This window comes from Anolis sagrei, chromosome 6 (genome assembly GCF_037176765.1).
Source record: "Anolis sagrei isolate rAnoSag1 chromosome 6, rAnoSag1.mat, whole genome shotgun sequence".
Classification (NCBI taxonomy): Eukaryota; Metazoa; Chordata; class Lepidosauria; order Squamata; family Dactyloidae; genus Anolis; species Anolis sagrei.
In genome coordinates, this window is record NC_090026.1 from 7,738,173 (window position 1) to 7,763,435 (window position 25,263).

Consider the following 25,263-nt stretch of genomic DNA (forward strand, 5'->3'; position numbering starts at 1 on the left):
AAATTGGCATTGAATGTTTGCCATATATGTGTACACTGTAATCCGCCCTGAGTCCCCTGCGGGGTGAGAAGGGCAGAATATAAAAGCTGTAAATAAATAAATAAATAAAACAAAATAAATAAAATTAGGGCTTTATAGGCTAAAGCCAGCACTTTGAATTGTGCCCAGTAGCAAACTGGCAGCCAGTGGAGTTGGTGCAACAGAGGAATTGTATGCTCCCTGAGCGCCGCTCCTGTTAGTAATCTGGCTGCCATCTGTTGGACCATTTGAAGCTTCCGGACAGTCTTCAAAGGCAACCCCACGTAGAGCGCATTGCAGTAGTCTATACGGGATGTAACCAGAGCGTGGACTACGCGTTCTACCTTCCTGCCAAGGCGATATTTATTCATCTACGCACATTTGCATGTTTTTGAACTGCTAGGTTGGCAGGAGCTGGGACTAACAGCAGGAGCTCACCCCCTCCCACGGATTCAACCTGCCAACCTTCAAGTCAGCAAGTTCAGCAGCTCAACGGTTTAACCCGTTGCGCCACTGCAGCCCCTTAACACTTTGAAACCAGGAACAGTTTTTTTTTCAATTTTTTTTACATAGTGCAATGATCTGCACAGGAAAAGCGGTTTGAAACTGCATTAAATGGTCAGTACAGATGTCTTCAGAGCTGCGGGAAAGTAGGATTAAAAGGAGTTGAAAAGGGTCACCAGCCTCTCCCTTTTCAGCTCCATCATTTGGGTGGAGAGGGGAAAGATTGTGAATCACAGCAGCCAATCTTAGGTGCAAAGGGCCGTAGAGGAGAGATGCAGGAAGGCAAATAGCAGGGCTGTGAGTAAAAGTGTACACAGCGTTACCTGCCCAGGTACCCAGCCCCTCACCTGAGACAGGTGAAATTCCAAGGGGATTAAGACGGGCGGGCGCTAGGGCAGGGCAAGTGCTACTCCTCCGTCTGCTGGCTTCTTTCTTTGGCACTTAGCCGCTGTCCCGTAGAAGGGACAGGAATCTGGGGCGTGAGAACCTAAGGCAAGGTAAGCTCACCTTGAAAGGTAGCGCCCTGTTGCTGAGAAGGGAAGGGTCCAGATGAAGGGGAGAAAAGTCATAGCACAACGGAAGGGAGACACTTCCTTGGCCTGAATCATTATTTGTTCATCTTATCTTTCATGGTCGAAAAAACAGTGATCGGACAAATATCTGCTTAATATATTTATTTATTTACAACATTTATATGCCTCGCTTATCACCCCTAAGGGGACTCAAAGCAGCTTACAAGATATACATGCATACAATATTATTAGCATAGCACCATATCAGTATTATATATTACTATATTGTACTATACCATTATACGGTAATATTATTAGTAATATTACATGTAATATAAAAAATATAATTATAATCTCATATTATTATTATTATTATTATTGGTATTATATTGTATTACCGTATATACTCGAGTATAAGCCGACACAAATATAAGCTGAGGGACCTAATTTTACCACAAAAAAATAGGAAAGACGTATTGATTCGAGTATAAACTGAGGGTGAGAAATGTAGTTGCTACTGGCAATTGTCAGTAGATTAAATGTTTTTGAGTATTTACATAAAACTGTAATTTAAGAGAAGACTGCCCAACTCTGATTCAACCATTATTCTCCTTCAATGTAAATGTGCTTACCTATTACGTATTTATTATTTGTCGTGTCAGAACAACCAGTCAAATTATATTACATTTCTAACAGAGCAAAGCAAACAAGCAGATTACAAAATTTGTGAGTATGAGAGTTGATTAAATGTCCTTTGACCAGTATCTGGCCACTTGGAGTGCCTCTGGTGTTGCTGCAAGAAGGTCCTCCCTTGTGCATGTGGCAGGGCTCAGGGTGCATTGCAGCAGGTGGTCAGTGGTTTGCTCCTCTCCACACTCGCATGTCGAGGATTCCACTTTGTAGCCCCATTTCTGAAGGTTGGTTCTGCATCTCGTGGTGCCAGAGCGCAGTCTGTTCAGTGCCTTCCAGGTCGCCCAGTCCTCTGTGTGCCCAGGGGGGAGTCTCTCATTGGGTATCAGCCATTGGTTGAGGTACTGGGTTTGGGCCTGCCACTTTTGGACTCTCGCTTGCTGAGGTGTTCCAGTGAGTGTCTCTGTAGATCTTAGAAAACTATTTCTAGATTTAAGTCGTTGACGTGCTGGCTGATACCCAAACAGGGGATGGGCTGGAGATGTCTCTGCCTTGGTCCTTTCACTATTGGCTGCTACTTCCCGGCGGATGTCAAGTGGTGCGATACCGGCTAGACAGTGTAATTTCTCCAGTGGTGTAGGGCGCAGGCACCCTGTGATAATGCGGCATGTCTCATTAAGAGCCACATCCACTGCTTTAGTGTGGTGAGATGTGTTCCACACTGGGCATGCATACTCAGCAGCAGAGTAGCACAGCGCAAGGGCAGATGTCTTCACTGTATCTGGTTGTGATCCCCAGGTTGTGCCAGTCAGCTTTCGTATGATATTGTTTCTAGCACCCACTTTTTGCTTGATGTTCAGGCAGTGCTTCTTGTAGGTAAGAGCACGGTCCAGACCTATTACCTATACCTATACCTATTACCTATAAGGATAGAATAAAATAATAAATGTAATAACATGTAATAAAATAATAATAGAGTAAATAATGGAAATTTAATAATAATAGTAATAATAATAATAAAGTAATAAGTGTAATAATAATAATAGAGTAAAATAATAAATGCAATGAAAGTAATAATAGAGTAAAATAATGTAAATGTAATAGTAATAATAATAATAATAATAGAGTAAAATAATCTATATAAATCAAAATGTAATGTTTGTTTGTGGGATTAACATAACTCAAAAACCACTGAGCGAATTGACACCAAACTTGGACACAAAACACCTATCAGGCCAACGAGTGACCATCACTCAGAAAAACACAGAAAAACACAGAGGAAGGGACTTTAAAAGCCAAAAAACAAAAAATACATTGCAACACAGGCGCAAAACAACATACATATACGCAAACACATATATAGCCAAATATACACACACACACAAAACACATATACACAGACTGGGCCACACATTATAATGCATGTGCAAAACCACATATATATACATAAACACAAATATATACACACACACACAAAACACATTTACACAGACTGGGCCACAGCAACGTGTGGCAGGCGCAAAACCACACACACACACACACATATATATGCAAACAAAGATATAACAAATATATATACATACACATATACACAGACTGGGCCACACATTATAATGCATGTGCAAAACCACATATATGCACATAAACACAAATATATACACACACATATACACACACATACACACAAAACACATATCCACAGACTGGGGCTCAGCAACGTGTGGCAAGCACAAAACCACACACACACACACACACATATATACATATGCAAACACATATAAACATATACACAAATATATATATACACACAATTGGCCACAGCAACATGTGGCAGGGGATGGCTAGTAAATGTAATAAAAATAATACTAATAGCAGAGTAAAATAATAAATAACCTTGACTCAAGTATAAGCCGAGGGGATTTTTTTCAACCTAAAAAGGGGGCTGAAAAACTAGGCTTATACTCGAGTATATACAGTACCATGATAATATTATAAATATTATATTTATATACAATATATTGTATTATGTTATTAGCATAGCACTGTACGCCCTATATACTCATGTTTTCATTTATCCAAGTCCAACAAAATGTATTCTCTCTCAGCATTTCCTGGGATGTGTAGTTCTCCATCGCAGCTTCTGCTTCTAAGTGCCAAACTGGAGGTACAAACCTCAAAAACTTGGACCAAAAAGTAACATTTAAGAATGTTGGTGACTCAAGTCTCTATGTCAAGTGGCAGCGATTTCACATTTCATTACGCTTGGATGCAACGGGAGCATTTCTTAAAATATCCCAGTTGAGGGGAAAGTATTTTATTGCAGGCATTTGAATTTCCACTTATGTTCTTTGCTAGAAAGAGAACTAATCCTAAGGTTTATCTAGATCGCAGTGTCACTCAACCACAAACCACAATCCCTAAAACAAACACGGAGTCACAAAAGTCTTTCCTCTTTGCTTTTAAGAGAAATCCTCTATATTCTGCAGCCTCAAAATCACCTGCAAGATGTATGAACTTGGAAGTAACTAGTTACAAATAACTAGTTACAAGCAATAAATTCCTTTAGATCTAACTACATTTTATTTTAATTATAATGTAGCGATCGTAAAATCATAGAGTTCAAAGATTTTAAAAACAATCCGGTCCAACTCTCTGTCAAGCAGGAAAAGAACAAGAAACACAACCCAACAGATGGCCATCCAGCCTCTGCTTCACCTGGCTCATTCATAGAATCATAGAATCTTAGAGTTGGAAGAGACCCCGTGGGCCATCCAGTCCAACCCCATTCTGCTAAGAAGCAGGAAAATCACATTCAAAGCATTCCCAACAGATGACCATCACGCCTCTGTTTAAAAGCCTCCAAAGAAGGAGCCTCTAACACACTCCGGGGCAGAGAGTTCCACTGCTGAACAGCTCTCACAATCAAAAAGTTCTTCTTCATGTTCAGGTGGAATCTCCTTTATTGTAGTTTGAAGCCATTGTTCCATTGTGTCCTAGTCTCCAGGGAAGCAGAAAACAAGCTTGCTCCCTCCTCCCTATGACTTCCCGTCACATATTTGTGCATGGCCCTCATCATGTCTCCTCTCAGCCTTCTCTTCTGCAGGCTAAACATGGTCTGCTCTTTATGCCGCTCCTCATAGGGCTTGTTCTCCAGACCCTTTATCCTTTAAGTCGTCCTCCTTTGGACACATTCCAGCTTGTCAAGTTCTCCCTTCAATTTTGGTGCCCAGAATTTATTTATTTGTTTGTTTATTTCAAATAGAATCCTAGAGTTGGAAGAGACCTCATGGGCCATCCAGTCCAACCCCCTGTCAAGAAGCAGGAATATTGCATTCAAATCACCCCTGACAGATGCCCATCCAGCCATATTTGTACCCCGCCCTTTTCAACCCCGGGGGGGAGGGACTCAGGGCAGCTTCCAGCCGGCACAATTTAATGCCTACATGAGTACATAACAATACATAATAAAACCAATAATTGCATACAATTAAAACATTAAATGCATTCAATTAAAATATGCTTAAATATAACAGCCATATGGCCTTATCTAATCAAGATTCTGAGATCGGAGGCTCCATCAAGCTTGTCCATTGCCATAATAATTTGTCCTCATTATCATTATCCTTGTCAGTATAGTCACCCAAAGGCCTGGTCCCACATCCAAGTTTTCAAATTTTTTCTGACCTAATTTCCCCAGGGAGCGAATTCCACAGGCGGGGGGCCACCACCGAGAAGGCCCTGTCCCTCGTCCTTGCCAGGCATGTTTGTGACAGAGGCGGGGATGAGAGCAGGGCTTCCCCAGAAGAATTTGACTCTGTATTCAAGGTCTATCCGACCAAGGCAGAATAGAGGGATAGCCTGACTTCCTTGAATTTTGACACTATATTCCTATTTATGCAGGCCAAGATCCCATTCTGCATTATAAGAGTAGCTTTTAGTTCGTTTTATAGTTATAGTCCCTCACACATTACAGAATTTTAGTGTTGTCATTCCACTTAAACTGCTGTGGTTTCCATCCTACGGCATCCTGGGATTTGTAGTTCTTGAGCCACTAGAGCTCTCTGGCTGAGAGTTTTAAATGGACTTCCCGAAACTACAAATCCCAGGATGTACCACTGAAAAAGGGATCGTAGCATGCTAATCCCATAATGTGAATGGACTCTTGGCAACTGCTGAAAGAGTCCAAGTTGAAGCACCTTCCCTTCTTCTCTTCTCCTTTCCAGAACTAGAATTGGTGCAGAATGCCTTCTTCACTGACCCGAATGACCAGAGTGCGTGGTTCTATCACCGCTGGCTCCTGGGTAGAGGTAAGAACGGAGCAAGGTGCTTTATTTGGCAATGTTGTGGTCCTATCACACCAGGTAGATGGATCCTAGGAATGTTGTCCTCCTCATAGCCAAGCATGGATAACTGTCTAGTGCAGAACTTTCAAAACGGTGTGTCGGGACACACTAGTGCAGGTGTGGGAAAACTTGGGCCTTCCAAGTGTTTTGGACTTCAACTCCCACAACAACAACAATGTATTGTTGAAGGCTTTCATGGCTGGAATCACTGGGTTGTTGTAGGTTTTTCGGGCTATATGGTCATGTTCTAGAAGCATTCTCTCCTGATGTTTCGTCTGCATCTATGGCAAGCATCCTCAGAGGTTGTGAGGTCCTCATAGACCTCACAACCTCTGAGGATGCTTGCCATAGATGTAGGTGAAATGTCAGGAGAGAATGCTTCTAGAACAGCATTTCTCAACCTGGGGGTCGGGACCCCTGGGGGGGTGACGAGAGGGTGTCAGAAGGGTCACCAAAGACCATCAGACAACACAATATTTTCTGTTGGTCATAGAGGTTCCGTGTGGCAAATTTGGCCCAAATCTATCACTGGTGTGGTTCAGAATGCTCTTTGATTGTAGATGAACTATAAATCCAAACAACTACAACTCCCAAATGTCAACTCTATTTTCCCGAATCTCCACCAGAGTTCACATTTGCACATATTGAGTATCTGTGCCAAGTTTGATCCAGATCCTTCATTATTTGAGTCCACAGTGCCCTCTGAATGTAGGTGAACTACTACTCCAAAATGCAAGGTCAATGTTTACGAAACCCTACCTGAATTTTCTATTGGTCATGGGAGTTTTGTGTACCAAGTTTGGTTCAATTCCATCACTGATGGAGTTCGGAATGCTCTTTCATTGTAGGTTAACTATAAATCCCAGCAACTACAGCTCCCAAATGTCAAGGTGCATTTTCCCCAAACTCCACCAGTGTTCACATTTGGGCATATTGCGTATCTGTGCCAAGTTTGATCCAGATCCTTCATTGTTTGAGTTCACAGTGCCCTCTGAATGTAGGTGAACTACAACTCCAAAACTCAAGGTCAATGCTCACCAAACCCTACCTGTATTTTCTATTGGTCATGGGAGTTCTGTGTGCCAAGTTTGGTTCAATTCCAACATTGGTGGAGTTCAGAATGCTCTTTGATTGTAGGTGAACTATAAATCCCTGCAACTACAGCTCCCAAATGTCAAGGTACATTTTCCCCAAACTCCACCGGTGTTCAGATTTGGGCATATTGAGTATCCGTGCCAAGTTTGATCCAGATCCTTCATTGTTTGCGTTCACAGTGCCCTCTGGATGTAGGTGAACTACAACTCCAAAACTCAAGGTCTATGTCCACGAAACCCTACCTGTATTTTTTGTTGGTCATGGAAGTTCTGTGTGCCAAGTTGGGTTCAATTCCATTGTTAGTGGAGTTCAGGATACTCTTTGATTGTAGGCGTACTATAAATCCCAGCAGCTGCAACTCCCAAATGACAAAATCAATTCTCCCCGCCCCCCCCCCCAAAAAAACGCACCAGTATTCAAATTTGGGTGTATTGGGTATTTGTGCCAATTTGGTCTAGTGAATGAAAATACATCTTGCATATCAGATATTTATATTTCATAACAGTAGCAAAATTACAGTTATGAAGTAGCAATGAAAATAATGTTATGGTTGGGGGTCAACACAACATGAGGAACTGTATTAAGGGGCCGCGGCATTAGAAAGGTTGAGAACCACTGTTCTAGAACATGGCCATATAGCCGAAAAACCTACAACAGCCCAACAACAACAATGGTGATGGATGATGTGATTCTCTGCTGTGGATCACCTGCAATAACCATTCAACACCAAAAAAGTTTATGTTATAGTGGCAATGTATATAAATGTATAGCCATCATTGGCCATGCTTGTTGAAGGACGCGGGGATTTGTCACGCAAAAGACAACTCTCTTCCATGCTCTGAGCAAACAGGCTTTGGACCATTGAGACTTTCCCAGTACTTTCAACCCATTTTGCATTGCTCTTTATTTGTCTTGTTTCCTCAACAGCTGACCCTGAACCTACAATTCGCTGTGTTTACGTGAACCGAGAAGACGCTTCTTTGGCCGTTGCCTTCTCCCATCCCGTGGCAGTAAGTGCCAGAGAGAGGAGGAAGAATTGGGGGCTGCTAAGGAACCTATTCCAGTCACCCTCAATATGTCTCCTCTTTCCTTTTCAAAAACAGATTGTTCCAGCATCTCATGACTTAATCGTCTTTGGGGACGAGTCGCCCTTGGTGGTGCGTTGGCGCACGCCCGACGGAAGGAACAGGCCGGGATTTATGTGGGTATCCTTTGTTGTTGTTGTTGTTCATTCGTTCAGTCGTCTCCGACTCTTCGTGACCTCATGGACCAGCCCACGCCAGAGCTCCCTGTCGGCCGTCACCACCCCCAGCTCCTTCAAGGTCAGTCCAGTCACTTCAAGGATGCCATCCATCCATCTTGTCCTTGGTCGGCCCCTCTTCCTTTTGCCTTCCAAAGACCCTTTATGGGGCAGAGAAGAAGCTGCAGTTAAGGGGAAACAGGAGCAATATTTCATACAAGTGGTAGTCTCATATACATACCTCAGAATTCTGGGATCGCTACAAAAATTCAAAAACAACTCAGCCTATAGACTTGACATGTTGAGTTGGAGCAGGCCATTGAATGTTGTTGTTCATTCGTTCAGTCGTCTCCGACTCTTCGTGACCTCATGGACCAGCCCACGCCAGAGCTCCCTGTCGGCCATCACCACCCCCAGCTCCTTCAAGGTCAATCCAGTCACTTCAAGGATGCCATCTATCCATCTTGCCCTTGGTCGGCCCCTCTTCCTTTTGCCTTCCACTTTCCCCAGCATAATTGTCTTCTCTAGGCTTTGCTGTCTCCTCATGATGTGGCCAAAGTACTTCAACTTTGTCTCTAGTATCCTTCCCTGAGGCTTCTCTGAGGCTGAGAGAGTGTGACTTGCATAAGATTACCCAGTGGGTTTCATGGTCAAGCAGGGAATTGAACGCTGGGCAATTAAAACTGCTAATTTGAAGGTGATAAATACTGGTTTTTGGGCAGACACTTCCATTGCCAAAGCAGAAGATGCAAGTCAGATGTCAGCTGGGAAGGGCAAGCACCCAAAAGGCTAATTTTGGTTATAAGTGAAAGGTTACGAGGTCTTTTTATAGAAGGACCGAGCAGAGCTGTGGAGAGACAGGGAGTAAAGCAGAAGCAGCTCAGGGTAAGGAAAAGCAGAAAGTGGAAGTCAGCAGAAAAGAGGAGGTGAATGGAATGGAATGAATTAAATAAATAAATGAGCTAATAATAATAATAATAATAATAATAATAATAGTAATAATAATAATAATAATAATAATAATAATGTATTGTTGAAGGCTTTCATGGCCAGAATCACTGGATTGTTGTAAGGTTTTTCGGGGTATATGGCCATGGTCTAGAGAGGCATTCTCTCCTGACGTTTCGCCTACATCTATGGCAAGCATCCCCAGAGGTAGTGAGGTCTGTTGGAACTAGGAAAAAGGGTTTATATATCTGTGGAATGACCAGGGTGAGACAAAGGACTCTTGTCTGCTGGAGCTAGATGTGAATGTTTCAACTGACCACCTTGATTAGCATATAATGGCCTGACAGTGCCTGGAGTAAACTTTTGTTGAGAGGTGATTACTATTAGATGTCTTCTAATAATAATTGGGAAGTGTCAGACGTGTGATCCAATACAACAGCCAGCAGCGTGATCTTGTCTGCTGTGGACTCATCTTGTTGTCTTTCTAATAATAATAATAATAATAATAATAATAATAATAATATAGGTGCTGACAAAATCACCATCTATCAGCTGCAGAAGGCCACCTTACTGGGATCTGCATGCATTATTTGCCGATACATCACACAATCCTAGACACTTGGGAAATGTCCGACGTGTGATCCAATGCAACAGCCAGCAGAGTGATCTTGTCTGCTGTGGATTCACCTTGTTGTCTTTCAAATAATAATAATAATAATAATAATAATAATAATAATAATAATACACTTTATTTATATTCCGCCCTTCTCCCCTAGGAGACTCAGAGCGGATTGGTGCGTTTACATGCTTAGGCAAACTTTCAATGCCTTTGCAGTCATATACAATGAGACACACAAAGGCAGAGGCTTCTCCTTTCATTTCCAGCTTCTGGAGGTGGTGCTCATCTCTAGGTCTGCAGAAGGTGCTTTCTCCATTTTTCAAGCCGAGGAGCCTGCATTGTCACCTCTAGATTGTGTAGCCAGCTAGGTTGCTTGGAGCATCTCTTTGCCTTTTCCTACTCATATTTGTATGTTTTTGTACTGCTAGGTTGGCAGGAGCTGGAGCTGACAGACGAGAGCTCACCCTGTTTCACAGATTCAAACTGCCAACCCTCAGGTCAGCAGTTCAGCAGTACAAGGGTTTGACCCCTTGCACCACCGCGGCACAATGACATCCTAATATTCAGCGGTTCTGGAAAGGGGAATCCGGTTAAAAAGGAACTGAAAATAAAACTTACTGTTGATATAAAAATATGCAGTGTGACCACATTTGGAATGTAGTAACAGCTTCTGTCAATCTAGCAACTCGAAAACATTCAAATGTGAGTAGCTCAAGAGGTACCGCTTCTGCGGGAAGGTAACGGCGCTCCATGCAGTCATGCTGGCCACATGACCTTGGAGGTGTCTACGGACAACGCCGGCTCTTTGGCCTAGAAATGGAAATGAGCACCACACCCCAGAGTTGGACACAACTGGACTTCATGTCAGGGGAAACCTTTACCTTTACAAAAATTAAACAAATACATTTTCAACCACAGAAAGATGTAATGAAAGCAGTCAGTGTTTTTCTTAAAACAGTATTGAAGTATTTCTAGAACTACGACAAACAGGGACCCGAAGCATCTATTTGTCCGCACTGGAAACAGAACCCTGAAGCTGATGTAGGCCTTTGAACCTGAATGCTTCTTCTGACCTTAGGATGCACCAGAAAATAACCAAGCAGCACTGAGAACACGGAGTTCTCTCTGCTTAAGATAGTTGGGAATGGCAGGCCATGAGTAAATTCTTAAAAACAATGAGTAATTTCCTTACTAATAGACTTGTTGGTCGTAAATCTAAATAGAGAATGAGAAACTTAGGAGGCATCTTGGAAGGTCATCTTCTTGCAACACGCCTTCCTTCCAAGAATCTTTGGGAATTGCCGTAGGTCCAGAATCAAAAGCATTCACTGTTCCTTTTTTTTTTTTTTTTGGACTGCAACTCCCAGAATTCTTCTCCTTTCTACAAAGATTACATTAGCAAAAATATGAGTTCTTCCTATTTGGCAGTCCTCTGGTTGCCATAGAATTGTAGAGTTGGAAGAGACCCTAAAGGCCATTCGGTCGAACCACATTCTGCAGTGCAGGAATACACCATCAAAACCCTCCCGACAGATGGCCATCCAACTCTGTATAAAAACCTTCCAAGAGAAGTGAGGTTGGATGGCCATCTGTTGGGGGTGCTTTGAATGCAATTTTCCTGCTTCTTGGCAGAAAGGGGTTGGACTGGGTGGACCATGAGGTCTCTTCCAAATCAATGATTCTGATTCTAAGTGGGTTGTTGTGTGTTCCGGGCTGTATGGCCATGTTCTGAAGCATTCTCTCCTGACGTTTCGCCTGCATCTATGGCAGGCATCCTCAGAGGTTGTGAGGTCTGTTGGAAACTAGGAATTTTGGGTTAATATGTTTGTGTAATGTCCAAGGTGGGAAAAAGAACTCTTTTCTGTTTGAGGTAGGTGTGAATGTTGCAGTTGGCCACCGTGATTAGCACTCAAGGCCTAGCAGTTTTCAAAGTCTGGCTTCTTACTGCCTGGGGGAAATTGTTTGTTGGGAGGTGATTAGCAGGCCCTGACTGTTTCTTGACTGGGTGTTTGAGTGTTGCTCTTTATTTACTGTCCCGATTTTAGAGGGTTTTTTAAACACTGGTAGCCAGATTTTGTTCATTTTCATGGTTTCTTCCTTTCTGTTGAAATTGTCCACCTCTGGGGGTGCCTGCCGTAGATGTGGGCGAAACATCAGGAGAGAATGCTTCTGGAACATGGCCATACAGCCCGGAAAACACAAAACAAACCAGTGATTCCGGCCATGTAAGCTTTCGACAATACTTCCAAGAGAAGGTTTTACCACACTCCAAGAGAAGGTTTCATCACACTCCAAAAGCTTGAATTGATGTTGTCTGCTTTTCCTTAAACTTTGGCCTCTCTCAGCTGTGTGACTTGCCGGCTTCGGCCCTCAATGACCACTGGCCGCAGCACACCTTCCGAGTCCTGTGGGCCGAGGGCCAGTCCCAGAAAGAATGTGTCCTTTTCAAGGGTGAGTCCTCCATTCTTCCATACTTCCACCTCATCCGCCCCATTTTTCTGTACCTGACCCACCTCCAAACCCCTTCAATGCAACATCTCACCCCTGTCTTTCCTCCACAGGACACAGAGATTGCTGGAGCCAGGATTCAGTCACAGAGGAACAAATCTTCAGGTGAGATGCAGAAAAAAAGGTGGCAGATCATTTGGAGAGTAGAGAGAGGTGCATTCACACAAAACCAGAATATTATACACTCCTTTGGGTCATTACTATTGAATCTTTGGAGTTGTAGTTTCACAAGGTCTTTAGCCTTCTCTGTCAAAGAATATTAGTGCCTTTCCTACATCTCACACAATTCCATAAGACTTGACAGTTCAAGTGATATCAAACTGCATTAATTCCAAAGCATAGATGCATCCTTACACCAACTACACTAAGCTGGGTTTGGAAGAAGTGTGTTCAGATCCAGCCTTGGACTTCCTTGCTCACGACACAATTGTTCATTTTGGTTCTCCCCACCCAAATAAATGAGAGGGACAATGTCCTGTATTAGAGGGCTGTGAAAATGAGCAATACTGAGCACTCTGCAAATTATAAGCACTCAACATAAATGCCAGTTATCAATAATAATAATAATAATAATAATAATATACAATGCAGAGCAGAAGAGAAAATTGGCAAAAGAAGGCTCTCCATGGACAGTTCCTGGAAAAAAACTGAGAGCAAAATTGACAAGGAAAAAACATAGATCCTTGCAGCCCAAGAACTAATGCCATCAAAGCCAGAACTGAAAAGTTGACGACATATTCCAAGTGTAGATTCTGCAAGGAAGCAGACGAAATGATGGATTACATACTCGGCTGCTGCAAGAAGATCACGCAGACAGACTACAAGCAGAGGCATAACACCGTTGCTCAGATGATTCATTGGAAGTTGTGCCACAAATACCATCTGCCTGCGACAACTAACTAGTGGGATCACAAGACTCAAAAGGCTACAGAAAATGAACAAGTCAAACTCCGCTGGGACTTCCGAATTCAGACCGACAGTTTTGGAACACAATTCTCCTGACCTCACGATTGTGGAAAAAACAAAGTATGGATTGTCGATGTTACAATCCCAGGTGATAGCAAAATTGCTAAATAGCAACTGGAAAAGCTTACACAATTGTTCATTCGTTCAGTCATCTCCGACTCTTCGTGACCTCATGGACCAGCCCATGCCAGAGCTCCCTGTCGGCCGTCACCACCCCCAGCTCCTTCAAGGTCAGTCCAGTCACTGCAAGGATGCCATCCATCCATCTTGCCCTTGGACCAGTACAACCAATGGCTTACACAATAGGAGGATTTAAAAATCGAACTGCAAAGACTCTGACACAAGCCAGTAAAGGGGGTCCAAGTGGTGATTGACACACTAAGTGCAGTGTGTAAAGACCTTGGCCTGCACTTAAAAACAATTGGCGCTGACAATATCACCATCTGTCAGCTGCAAAAGACCATCCTATCAAATCTGCACGCATTATTATTCACCACATACATCACACAGTCCTAAACACTTGGGAAGCATCCAATGTGTGATCCATTACAAAGCCAGCATAGTGATCTTGTTTGCTGTGTACTCATCTTGTTGTGTATTGAAAAAGAAGAAGAAGAAGAAACTAATGTGGCTCTGATTCTGCCCAGCCAAGTAGATAACAGTTCAGGGTGGATCTGGTTAGATGGTCGCTTGGCGTTTCTTACGCAGCCACTGTGTAAGGGAAAGGGGCACTGCGTAATTCTTGGCTGTTGTCGAGAACTGTCTTGTGACCCTTGGTCTTGTGACCTGTCTTGTGACTTTGGCAAAAACGGTTTCTGTCTATCTAAAAGGCACATTCCCAAATATGCTTTTGCAAAGAAGCCAGACACATGAACTCTGTGGGTACTTTGCTTCCCTGGAAGCTCTATCCCACTAATAGGCACTTTTTTTCTCATCCATTGAGTTATTTTTTGTGCAAATATTGTTGTCCAACAGGCAAAGAACAGGAAAGAGGTGAAATGAAAACTATTAAGAGTCATGATGGAAAAAGAGGCGTAAAAGCCAACAAAAACCGCAAGAGTGATTTCTGTCGAAACATTTCCTGGGTTAGCAACAGGGGGCTGTTTCTTAAATGTGACTTGGTAAAGCGTTACGTTGTGGTTGAGTCATCAAAGTCAACTAGAGTTTAAACAGCACTTGTATTTGGTCATCATCATGCGTGCTGTCGTTCGCATAGGGTCATTACGTTCAGAGTGGCCTTTGCCTACAAAGTCTTCATCTCCATCTATGTTATTATTATCATATTTATTTATTTGCATAGTGTCATTGTGGTCAGTTGCCTCTGCCCATGGAGGCTTAATCTCTTCCATCTTTTTTTAATATCTCGCTTTTCTCCCAGAACTGTAACCCCAAGCAGCTCAGGATCTTAAAAACTATACAATTCAAATTCCTACCAAATAAAAACATTAAATAAAAGTAAAGGTTTCCCCTGACATTAAGTCTAGTCATGTACGGCTCTGGGGGGTGGCACTCATCTCCATTTCCAAACCAAAGGGCCGCCGTTGTCCATAGACCCCTCCAAAGTCATGTGGCCGGCATGACTTCAGGGAGTGCTGTGACCTTCCTGCAGAAGTGGTTCCTATTGATCTACTCACATTTGCACATTTTCAAACTGTTAGGTTGGCAGAAGCTGGGCCTAACAGCAGGTGCTCACCCTGCTCCGCCAACCTTTCGGTCAACAGTTCAGCGGATTAACCTGCTGCGCCACCAGGGCATTACAATAGAACTTTACATTGTAATTATTAAAGTAAGTAGGAAACTAATAAAAACCATTCCTAATTCCATCTACCAGAGTTCAGAAACAAATAGGAAGTGGTTGATGCTGCAACCTGATCAAACTCCAGTTGGAAGTTGAGCAGATAGTAACACTGGAGGACATAGGTATTAATCAAGAGAAAAACTTCTGCTGGAAATTGGCCCTAGGGTTGCTCTGAAGGATCTAGAGCAGTTTCTCAACCTTCCTAATGTTGTGACCCCTTACTACAGTTCCTTATGTTGTGGTAACCCCCAACCATAAAATTATTTTCATTCCTACTGTAACTGTATTTTTCCTACTGTTATGAATCATAATGTAAATATCTGATATGCAGGAAGTATTTTGAATTTTACTTCTCTTTCTTCCTGGGATTCAGCCATGGACGGGCCACTCCACTGCTCTCTAAGCCCTCCCCTCCTCTCTACCCCCCCTCCCCCCCCCCCCCCACCTCATCACCTCCTCCTTCTCCATCCTCTTCCCTCTTGGCTCCAAAGCAAACCTCACCTCCCTCACTCCCATCTCTTCCTCCTAAAATGGTGGAGGGGGTAGGGCTGAGATGTCACCACCTCCTTCTGGAGAAGAAGAAGAGGCCTCTGGGAAGCGAAGGGGATGGGGAAAAAGTTAGTGGTGTCTTGATTCCTAAGACCATCAGAAATACGTATTTTTCCGGTGGTCTAAGTGACCCTTGTGAAAGGATTGCTTGACCCCTAAAGGGGTCGCGACCCACAGGTTGAGAACCGCTGATCTAGAGATTCTCAGAGAGGTGTTCCCTTAGGTTAAAAAAATATATGTTTATTTCCTTGTTTTCCCCACTTTCCTGAGGATCCTGTGCCCACAACTCCAGCAAATATGGTTTCTTATCCTTGTATCTCCTTGCTCCCTATCTCTTCCCCTTCTCCAGATGTGAGCTGTCCACTGAGAAATCAACCGTGCTTCAGTCCGAACTGGAATCCTGCAAAGAACTGCAAGCCCTGGAGCCAGAGAACAAATGTGAGTCCCTGGGTTGGCACACCTCTGTGATTGTGTGTGTGTCTCCCATCACATTGCACAAAGGCTGCTTGGATTGTATGTTCGTGCATGGCAAAGGATTGGACTGGATGGCCCTTGGGGTCTCTTCCAATTCTAGGATTCTGTGGTTCAGGAAAAGCACCTGGAAAAGTCACCTTTTGCTTAGGAGGAAGAAAAACACCAGGATTTGGAGGCTGGCACTTCAGGGTTTACTCTCAGAACTTTGTGTTTACATTCCATAACTGTAGTATGTTTGTGCACCTACTAAGCACAGAATTTGGCATCCCAAGAATCTGAGATAAGTAACGGCTGAGATCCTACATCACAGTCAGTAAACCCATAGTTTCATTGCAAAAATGTTTACATTGTTTACATATTACTGATGGCATTGCATTTTGTTGTGAGCCACTCTGAGTCCATTCGGGGAGATAGAGCGGGCTATAAATAAAGTTTCAGCAAGAGTTTTGTGATGCACGTTGGGCACTTTTGATGCAGATTGGGTGTTATGATTGTGCTTTGACACCTCCTAGCTGGCACCCAGTTGTGTATTGGGGAGTGATCCATTTACGTCAATGCTCATTGTGAGTGTTGCATATGTTACTCTACAGGCTGCTTACTGCATCTCCTCCTGTATAATTTACTCATACATTCAAGTCCTCTGAAGGTAATTTACTCCAGTCAATCAACAGTAGACATGTATTGTCGAAGACTTCCATGGCTGGAATCACTGGGTTGTTGTAGGTTTTTCAGGCTATATGGCCATGTTCTAGAAGCATTCTCTCCTGAAGTTTCGCCTGCATCTATGGCAGGAATCCTCAGAGGTTGCGAGGTCACAACCTCTGAGGATGCGTGCCATAGATGCAGGCGAAACGTCAGGAGAGAATGCTTCTAGAACATGGCCATATAGCCCGAAAAACCTACAACCCAAGAGTAGACATTTTCTTCAGCTGCCTGTAGAGCAGGCATTGGGGCAAACTTCAACCCTCCAGGTGTTTTGGACCGCAACTCCCACAATTTCTAACAGCCTCAGGTCCCCTCCTCTTCCCCCTCTGCCACTTAAGCAACTGAGGGGGAAAAGGAAGGAGCCTGAGGCTGTTAGGAATTGTGGGAGTTGCTGTCCAAAACACCTGGAGAGCCGAAGTTTGCCCATGCCTGCTCTAGAGTGCCTCTCAAGAAAGCTGGTTTTGCACTCCATTCATCATCATAAAACAGTGATAGCAAGGAACTGGACATTTTGGGAGGATGCGTCAACATCCTTACTATTATCATTGTCATCGTGGTCTAAATAATTCCTTTTTTTTTGTCACTAATCTGATCTCTCTCTTCCCAGGGTGCCTCTTGACCATCATTCTCCTCATGAGAGCCTTAGACCCCTTGGTTTATGAACACGAGACCCTCAGCTACTTTACGACCCTAAAGGTAAACCAACAAAGGAGATAAGTAGATTTTGTCAGAAATATTAAAAAAATAATTAGGTATTTTTAATTACAAAAATGTGAGTCAAGCACTGAAAGGGTTAAATGGATGCAATGACTCAGCAAAGCTGCAGTTCTCTATAAGCAGGTGTGTTTGTAGCTTAGTAGTCCTCTGCGTTAGTTTGCCTCAGTGAGAGTCATCATCAGTCTGAGGTAAACCTCAGTGGGAGAAAGGTCTCAGCCTGTAAGAAGGCCTCACAGTGTGAGGTAGGCCTTAGTCTATGAGAGAAGGCCCCATAGTGTGAAGTAGCCCTTTGACTGTGAGAGGAGGCCTCTCAGCCTGAGGTAGGCCCTTTTATGTGAGAATAGATCTCATAGTGTGGGGTAGGCCTTTGTGAGAGAAGGCCTCACAGTGTTAAGTAGGCCTTAGTCTGTGAGAGAACGCCTCACAGCGTGAGGTAGGCCTTCGTCTGTGAGAGAAGGCCTCACAGTGTGAGGTAGGCCTTTATCTGTGAGAGAACGCCTCACAGCGTGAGGTAGGCCTTAGTCTGTGACAGAACGCCTCACAGCGTGAGGTAGGCCTTTGTCTGTGAGAGAAAGCCTCACAGTGTGAGGTACGCCTTAGTCTGTAAGAGGAGGCCTCACAGTGTGAAGTAGGCCTTTCTTTGTGAGAGAAGGCCTCACAGTGTGCGGTAGGCCTTTCTCTGTGAGAGAAGCCTCTGTGTGAGGTAGGCCTTAGTCTGTGAGAAGGCCTCAGAGTGTGAGAAGGATTGGTGTGAGAAGCTTCAGTGAAAGAAGCCTCAGGTTGAAGGCCTCGTGTGTAAAGATGTGTGTAAAGCTACAGTGTGAAGCTCCAGTATAAGTTTAGTATGAGAGAAGGCTCTGTGAGAGTGAAGCTCTTTATCTGTATAAGAAAGAAACCCAGTGTGAAAGCAACCAAGTAAATATAAAGGACTTTATTTGTGCTGTGAATACCTTGTTATTGTAAATAGTGTAACCATATTATTTTACTACAAAGAAAAGCCTCCAATGGAAGAGATAACATTGGTCTGTGTGTTTTTGTTGTTTTTATTACTTGGGGCTACTGGTGCTGGGTCTCTGCTGTTCATTTATGAGGAGGGTCTTTTGTTAATAAGCCCACTCACCCAACGGCTTGTTGTTTTAGGAGCCCCAGAACCTGAATTGCTCACATTAACACCCTTTCATGGACATTTTCCTCTCTTCAAGGCTTTCTGGTGTCTCTGACCATAAGTAGCAATGATATGTCTGAGCATATTTTTGATCCAAGCCTGGAAAAGTGCTTCTCCTTTGGGATTACTTCCTTTCCCCATCAGTCTTCTCCTCTCTCTTTCCTTCTCTTGTCAGTAGAGAAGGAAATATGTCAAAAGGCAAGAACCTTCCAAACAATGTTGTAAAGGCGACATAAGAGATTCCCCGCTGTAAGGTTGCCACTTGCTTCCGTAGTGCAGTATTGTTATGGATTGCTCCCACTTCCCATGTCACCTCCAGACTTGTGATAATCCCAACAGACAAATTTCTTTACAGTATTTATCTTCCATCTTTCTCACCCCGCAGGGGACTCAGGGCGGATTACAATGTACATATACATGGCAAACATTCAATGCCATAGACACACAACATATGTAGACAGACACTCAGAGGCTGTTTAACATTCCAGGGGAGCTGTCGCTTCACCGTCTGTTTGTGACTCTGATTAAGTACTTCCTCATTCTTTGCATACTTCCTGGAGATTTTTATGGCCTCGTAAATCAGCTGAATTAGCCTCCCCACATAAGTGGTACCTAAATTTCCTACTTATAGAATCATAGAATCAAAGAGTTGGAAGAGACCTCATGGGCCATCCAGTCCAACCCCCTGCCAAGAAGCAGGAATATTGCATTCAAATCACCCCTGACAGATGGCCATCCAGCCCCTGTTTAAAAGCTTCCAAAGAAGGAGCCTCCACCACACTCCGGGGCAGAGAGTTCCACTGCTGAACGGCTCTCACAACTGTCTTTCGGGCTGCAAAGGTCAACAACAAGCTACACAATTTTGGTCGGAAGCTCACTGACCTGGGCTGGCTTCAAACTCATGACCTTACAGTCAGTAGTGATCTTAATACAGCTGACTCCCAGCCAGCTGCGCCACCGTCCCGGTCAAACCCTATAGTTTGAGAAGACTTAACCCCACAGTCAAACCCTACAGTTTCTCAAACTGCTGGTCTGTTGGAAGCATGGTTAATGCTCGCTCTCAAGGGATGCAAGATCTGGTGCATCCTATACAACTCAAAAGGGATTCAAAGCCCCCAAATACGGGATATCCAGTATTTTAAACTAGATGCTCCACCCCTGCTTTATAATGTCAATACCTGTTGACCTCTTTTTCCTTTTCACCTTGACTGCTCTCAGGCCGCTGACCCCATGCGTTCAGCCTACCTGGACGATCTGCGCAGCAAGTTTCTGATTGAGAACAGCATCCTCAAGATGGAATACGCGGAGTCTCGGGTCGTGGATTTGTCACAGAGGGTAAGAGATGGAGGGGCATAATGGAAAGTGAATGGGACTTGGCAGGAGGGTCCTAGAGGGAGTCAGAGCCAGGATTATCAGGTGTGTTTCAGGTGTCGCCAATGTGCCTGATAGCATGAAAGCTTCACTCAACCCTTCTGGTTACCAATTGGCTGCAAGTATACCTGGGAAGCCTTCCTATTGGGTTCAACATTACCAAACATCGCCAGAGTTTGAATCCCACTCAGCTATGAAAACCCACTGAGTTAACTTGCACTTGAACCTGGATTTTTCCCAGTATGAGATCTAAAATTATATGTACTGTATATACTTGAGTATAAGCCAACCCAAATATAAGCCAAAACGCCTAATTTTACCATAAAAAACTGGGAAAATGTATTGACTTGACTCTAAGCCGAGGGTGGGAAATGCAGCAGCCATTGGTCAATTTCAAAATAAAAATAGACACCAATACAATGACATGAATTGAGGCCTCAGTAGGTTAAATGTTTTTGAATATTTACATAAAACTGGAATTTAAGATAAGACTGTCCAATTCTGATTGAACCATTATTCTAACCTTCTTCAGTGTAAATGTGCTTACGTATCCTTCCAATAATAATAAAGAGAGTAAAATAATAAATGTAATAATAATAGAATAAAATAATAAATAATAATAGAGTAAAATAATAAATGTAATAATAACAATAAAGAGAATAAAATAATAAATGTAATAGAGTAAAATAATTGCAATAGAGTAAAATAATAAATGCAATATTAATAATAAATACAGTAAAATAATAAATGTAATAACTATAATAATAGAGTAAAATAATGTACATGTAGTAATAATAAATAGAGTAAAATAATAAATGCAATAATAATAGGGTAAAATAATGTAAATGTAATAATAATAATAGAGCAGGATAATAAATGTAATAATAATAAATAATAGAGTAAAATAATAAATGCAATATTAATAATAAATAGAGTAAAATAATAAATAATAATAATAGAGTAAAATAATGTACATGCAGTAATAATAAATGTAGTAAAATAATAAATGCAATAATAATAGAGTAAAATAATGTAAATGTAATAATAATAATAATAATAGAATAAATAATAAATAATAATAGAGTAAAATAATAAATGTAATAATAACAATAAATAGAAGAAAATAATAGAGTAAAATATGGCAATATAACTTGGTTAAATTACCTACAAATCAAAGAATACTTTAAGCAAGATCAAAAAATCGGTTTTGATTGGAAGGAGAATATATGGGATAAAATTTTAAAAACACAAAAGAAAACGGTTACAATACTGTATAACAAGCTGCTTCAATGGCTGACAGAAACTGAACAGGTGAAAGCCTGTATGACTAAATGGGCTGAAAATATAAGAAGGCCCATTCACTTTGGTGAATGGGAAATGATGTGGAATAAAAAATTAAAATATACATATGCTATGGATCTGAAAGAAAATTGGTATAAAATGTTTTACAGGTGGTATTTAACACCGAGTAAACTTAGTCATATGTATCAAAATGTTTCAGATAAATGTTGGAAATGTAGTGAGCAAGTAGGTACTTTTTACCACATGTGGTGGACATGCAAAGAGACATGTAAGTTCTGGTCTATTATACATGAGGAGATGCAAAAAATACTAAAGAAAAGATTTAAAAAGAAACCCGAATATTACCTTCTTGGATTTACAGACACTGATCTCAAACTGGAAGAGAATGAAGATAAATTATTTACTTATTGCATAACAGCGGCTAGGATGGTTTTTGCCAAATATTGGAAGAATGAAGAGGTCCCGAATATTGAAGAATGGTGGAAGAAAATTAAAGAAATAAGAGATATGGACGAACTGACTTTTTTGATGAGAAGGAATAATGGAAAAATTATAAGAAGGACGGATTGGTCCCCCATATATGACTATGAGAAAAAAGTTGAAAAAACATTAGGATGAGAATAGATACTAAGGAGAAGAAATATATGGAGAAGATCCTGAGGCTGGAGTGGAAGTCATTTTAGAATAGTTTAAGTAATTTTATTGTTTGTATTGAGGGTTGGTTATGTATTGGTTATTCTGTTTGTATTATTCTTTCTTTTGCCCTTTCTTTTTCCCTTTCCTACTGTTCTATCTCCTTGTCATTGTTCCCTCTCTTTCCTTGTGTGGACTTGTGGAAACTTTAATAAAAATTATTTAAAAAAAAAAAAAAGAGTAAAATAATAAATGTAATAGAGTAAAGTAATAAATGCAATAATAAATTAGTAAAATAATAAATGCAATATTAATAATAAATTAGTAAAATGATAAATGTAATAACAATAATAATAGCGTAAAATAATGTACATGTAATAATAATAAATAGAGTAAAATAATAAATTAATAATAACAGAGTAAAATAATAAATGTAATAATAAATAGAGTAAAATAATAAATGCAATGACAAAGATAATAGAGTAAAATAATGTAAATGTAATAATAATAAGTAGAGTAAAATAATACATGTAATAATAATAATAATAAAAGAGTAAAATAATAAATACCGTTGACTCGAGTATAAGCCAAGGGGGGCTCTTTCAGCCTAAAAAACTGACTGAAAAACTTGGCTTATACTTGAGGATATACGGTAAATGCTACATATCACATTATCTATAAATGTATGAAAGATACCAGATGAAAAGAGAGGGAAGATGTAGTGCTGAGTATTGGCTGAGATTGTTTTAAAGGGGCACAGCAGAAACATGGGAAGTGAGCGACTGGATTTTGTCTCTGGATAACAACAGCATGAAAAAGATATAACTGAGCAGTGTTCCTATGTTATTAGAACTCCTCAAGTCTCCCATTAGTGAGAGGATTGTGGGGGGTATGCTCCAAAAATTAAGAGTTACTTTTTTTCTAAGAGATGGTAGCTGAAAGGCAGCAAGGTGGGGTGGAGGGGAGACAATAATTGAGATGAGTTCTGGATTTCTCTCCTTTAATTTTACCCTCTCTTGCCCTGATCCCATCCCTTCCTTTCTGCAGGGCCTCACCAATCTCTGCCACCTGGAGCATCTCTTGCTGGTCACGCACATGAACCTCTCGGACAACCTCCTCTGCACTTTGCCCCCCACGTTGGCCATGATGCGCTGCCTTGAGGTGAGGCTTCTCCAGCCTAGCTTCCATCCAGGCTTGTCAAACTATAACTCCCATCATCCCCTGAGGCATTGGAAGCACTGACAAGAGGGGCAAGCGCTGACACATCCCTGCCAGTCATTGAAACACAGGCCTGTTTTTACACTATGCAATTACAACACTTTAATACCACTTTAACTGCCATGGCTCCGTCCTATGGAAAGCTGAGTTGTGTAGTTTCCTGAGAGTTTTAGAATTCTCTATCAGAAGAACTCAACTGTCTCACCAAACTAGAGTTTTAACGTGGTATAAAAGTGTTAAGTTGTATAGTAGGTAAGAGAGCACACTTCTTCCACTTGCTATTTTCAGATTTCAACTCCCAAAATCCCCAGCTAGAAGGATTCTGGGAATTGAACTCTGAGAAAATTAATTTACAACAACCCAGTGATTCTGGCTATGAAAGTCTTCAACAATATATTGACCATCTCTACGGGGAGAAACTGTTCCAAGACACACGAATTTTCAACAGACCTCACAACCTCTGAGGATGCCTGCTATAGATCCAGGCGAAACGTCAGGAGAGAATGCTTCTGGAACATGGCCAGACAGCCCAAAAAACTTACAACAACCCATGTTTGAGATAGTTTCCCTGTGTGTAGATGGCATGGGGACATAATAGTAATAATAATAATAATAATAATAATAATAATAATAATACTTTATTTGTACCCCGCTACCATCTCCCCAAGGGACTCGGTGCAGCTTACATGAGGCCAAGCCCACAGCACATCAATAAACAAAAGCAATAACAATAACCAATACAAAACAGTTAAAATAAACTCAAAACAGAAAATACACAATAAGCAATAACAATATCTCTTACATCAAGCAAGCATGTATTTGCTCTTAGCAGTCCAAAATCTAAGAAGAATCTAAAATGGAGTCTGAGCTCTGAGCAGTCTCAGATCGGATCATGTGATCTGCAGCCCCACAACTTCTCAAGAGAAAAAAAACATAGAGCAAGGAAAGAAACTGCATATCAGAACATACATACAAGTAAACAACAGGATTATCGATCAACAAAGGCTTGAAGATGGTTGTAATTTCCAACAAAGCAACATTTTTCTTAGATATGACTCTGAGTGGGACTTGGTTTTATTTGCCCGCAGTGGTGAGGCAGAGCTCTGACCCCATAGCTTATACCATTTTGTATTTTCTGCTTATGTTTCAGGTTTTGGAAGCCGATGACAACCGGATTGAGACCTTAGAAGGGCTGCCTCCTCTTCCTCGGCTGGAAGAGCTCTCCCTTTGTAACAACCGTATCCTTGACCATTAATAGCCCTTTAGCCCAACAGTGGGGTGCATTCTGGGGCTGGGTGGGGTGGGGGGCACCATACTCCACTTGGAAGCCAAAGATGGGCTCTTCTGGTCAATATTCTCCTTAACTCCTTCCTCCCTCGCTCAGGCCTTCGGCGACCCACCGATCTCCAACCCCTGGCCTCTTTCCCCAAACTTGCCCACCTCAACATCCAAGGCAACCCTCTGTGCCGAATCCCCGGCATCCAATCGGAACTCGTTGCACTGCTGCCAAATGTGGCCACCATCCTGACCTGATGGGCCGGTGGGCGCACACTCGCTGTGTCAAACCCTGCCTCTCCCCACCTCCCATTTCCCTGATACCTTTAATTTATTGGCATGAGGAAATTAAAGAAGAGAATTAACTGGTATATCGAGCAATGGTCTTATTATTAGCATCCCACCTGATTGTTAGGAAGAACTTCCTGATAGTAAGAGCTGTTCAACAGTGGAATATGCTAATACACCCACCATATTGAGTATTCGTGCCAAGTTTGGTCCAGATCCATCATTCTTTGGGTCCACAGTGCTCTCTGGATGTAGGTGAACTACAACTCCCAAACTCAAGGTCAACGCCCACCAAACTCTTCTAGTATGTTATGTTGTTCATGGGAGTTCTGTGTGCCAAGTTTAGTTCAATTCCGTCATTGGTGGAATTCAGAATGCTCTTTGA

General features: G+C 42.0%; 1 protein-coding gene across 2 annotated transcripts in view; it reads left to right on the plus strand.

Annotated features, from left to right (window-relative positions):
• Positions 1–24,961, plus strand: part of RABGGTA (Rab geranylgeranyltransferase subunit alpha) — a 40,100-nt gene extending 15,139 nt beyond the window's left edge. For both annotated transcript variants that reach the window (XM_060779965.2, XM_060779966.2), the window contains exons 7-17: positions 5,888–5,971; positions 8,030–8,112; positions 8,206–8,307; positions 12,255–12,360; positions 12,471–12,522; positions 16,080–16,168; positions 17,517–17,605; positions 20,010–20,126; positions 23,145–23,258; positions 24,466–24,553; positions 24,700–24,961. In XM_060779965.2, the coding sequence (XP_060635948.2) occupies positions 5,888–5,971; positions 8,030–8,112; positions 8,206–8,307; positions 12,255–12,360; positions 12,471–12,522; positions 16,080–16,168; positions 17,517–17,605; positions 20,010–20,126; positions 23,145–23,258; positions 24,466–24,553; positions 24,700–24,848 (1,073 nt within the window). In that variant the 3' untranslated portion in view covers positions 24,849–24,961. The remainder of the gene's footprint in view (positions 1–5,887; positions 5,972–8,029; positions 8,113–8,205; positions 8,308–12,254; positions 12,361–12,470; positions 12,523–16,079; positions 16,169–17,516; positions 17,606–20,009; positions 20,127–23,144; positions 23,259–24,465; positions 24,554–24,699) is intronic.
• The last annotated feature ends 302 nt before the right edge of the window (positions 24,962–25,263 follow it).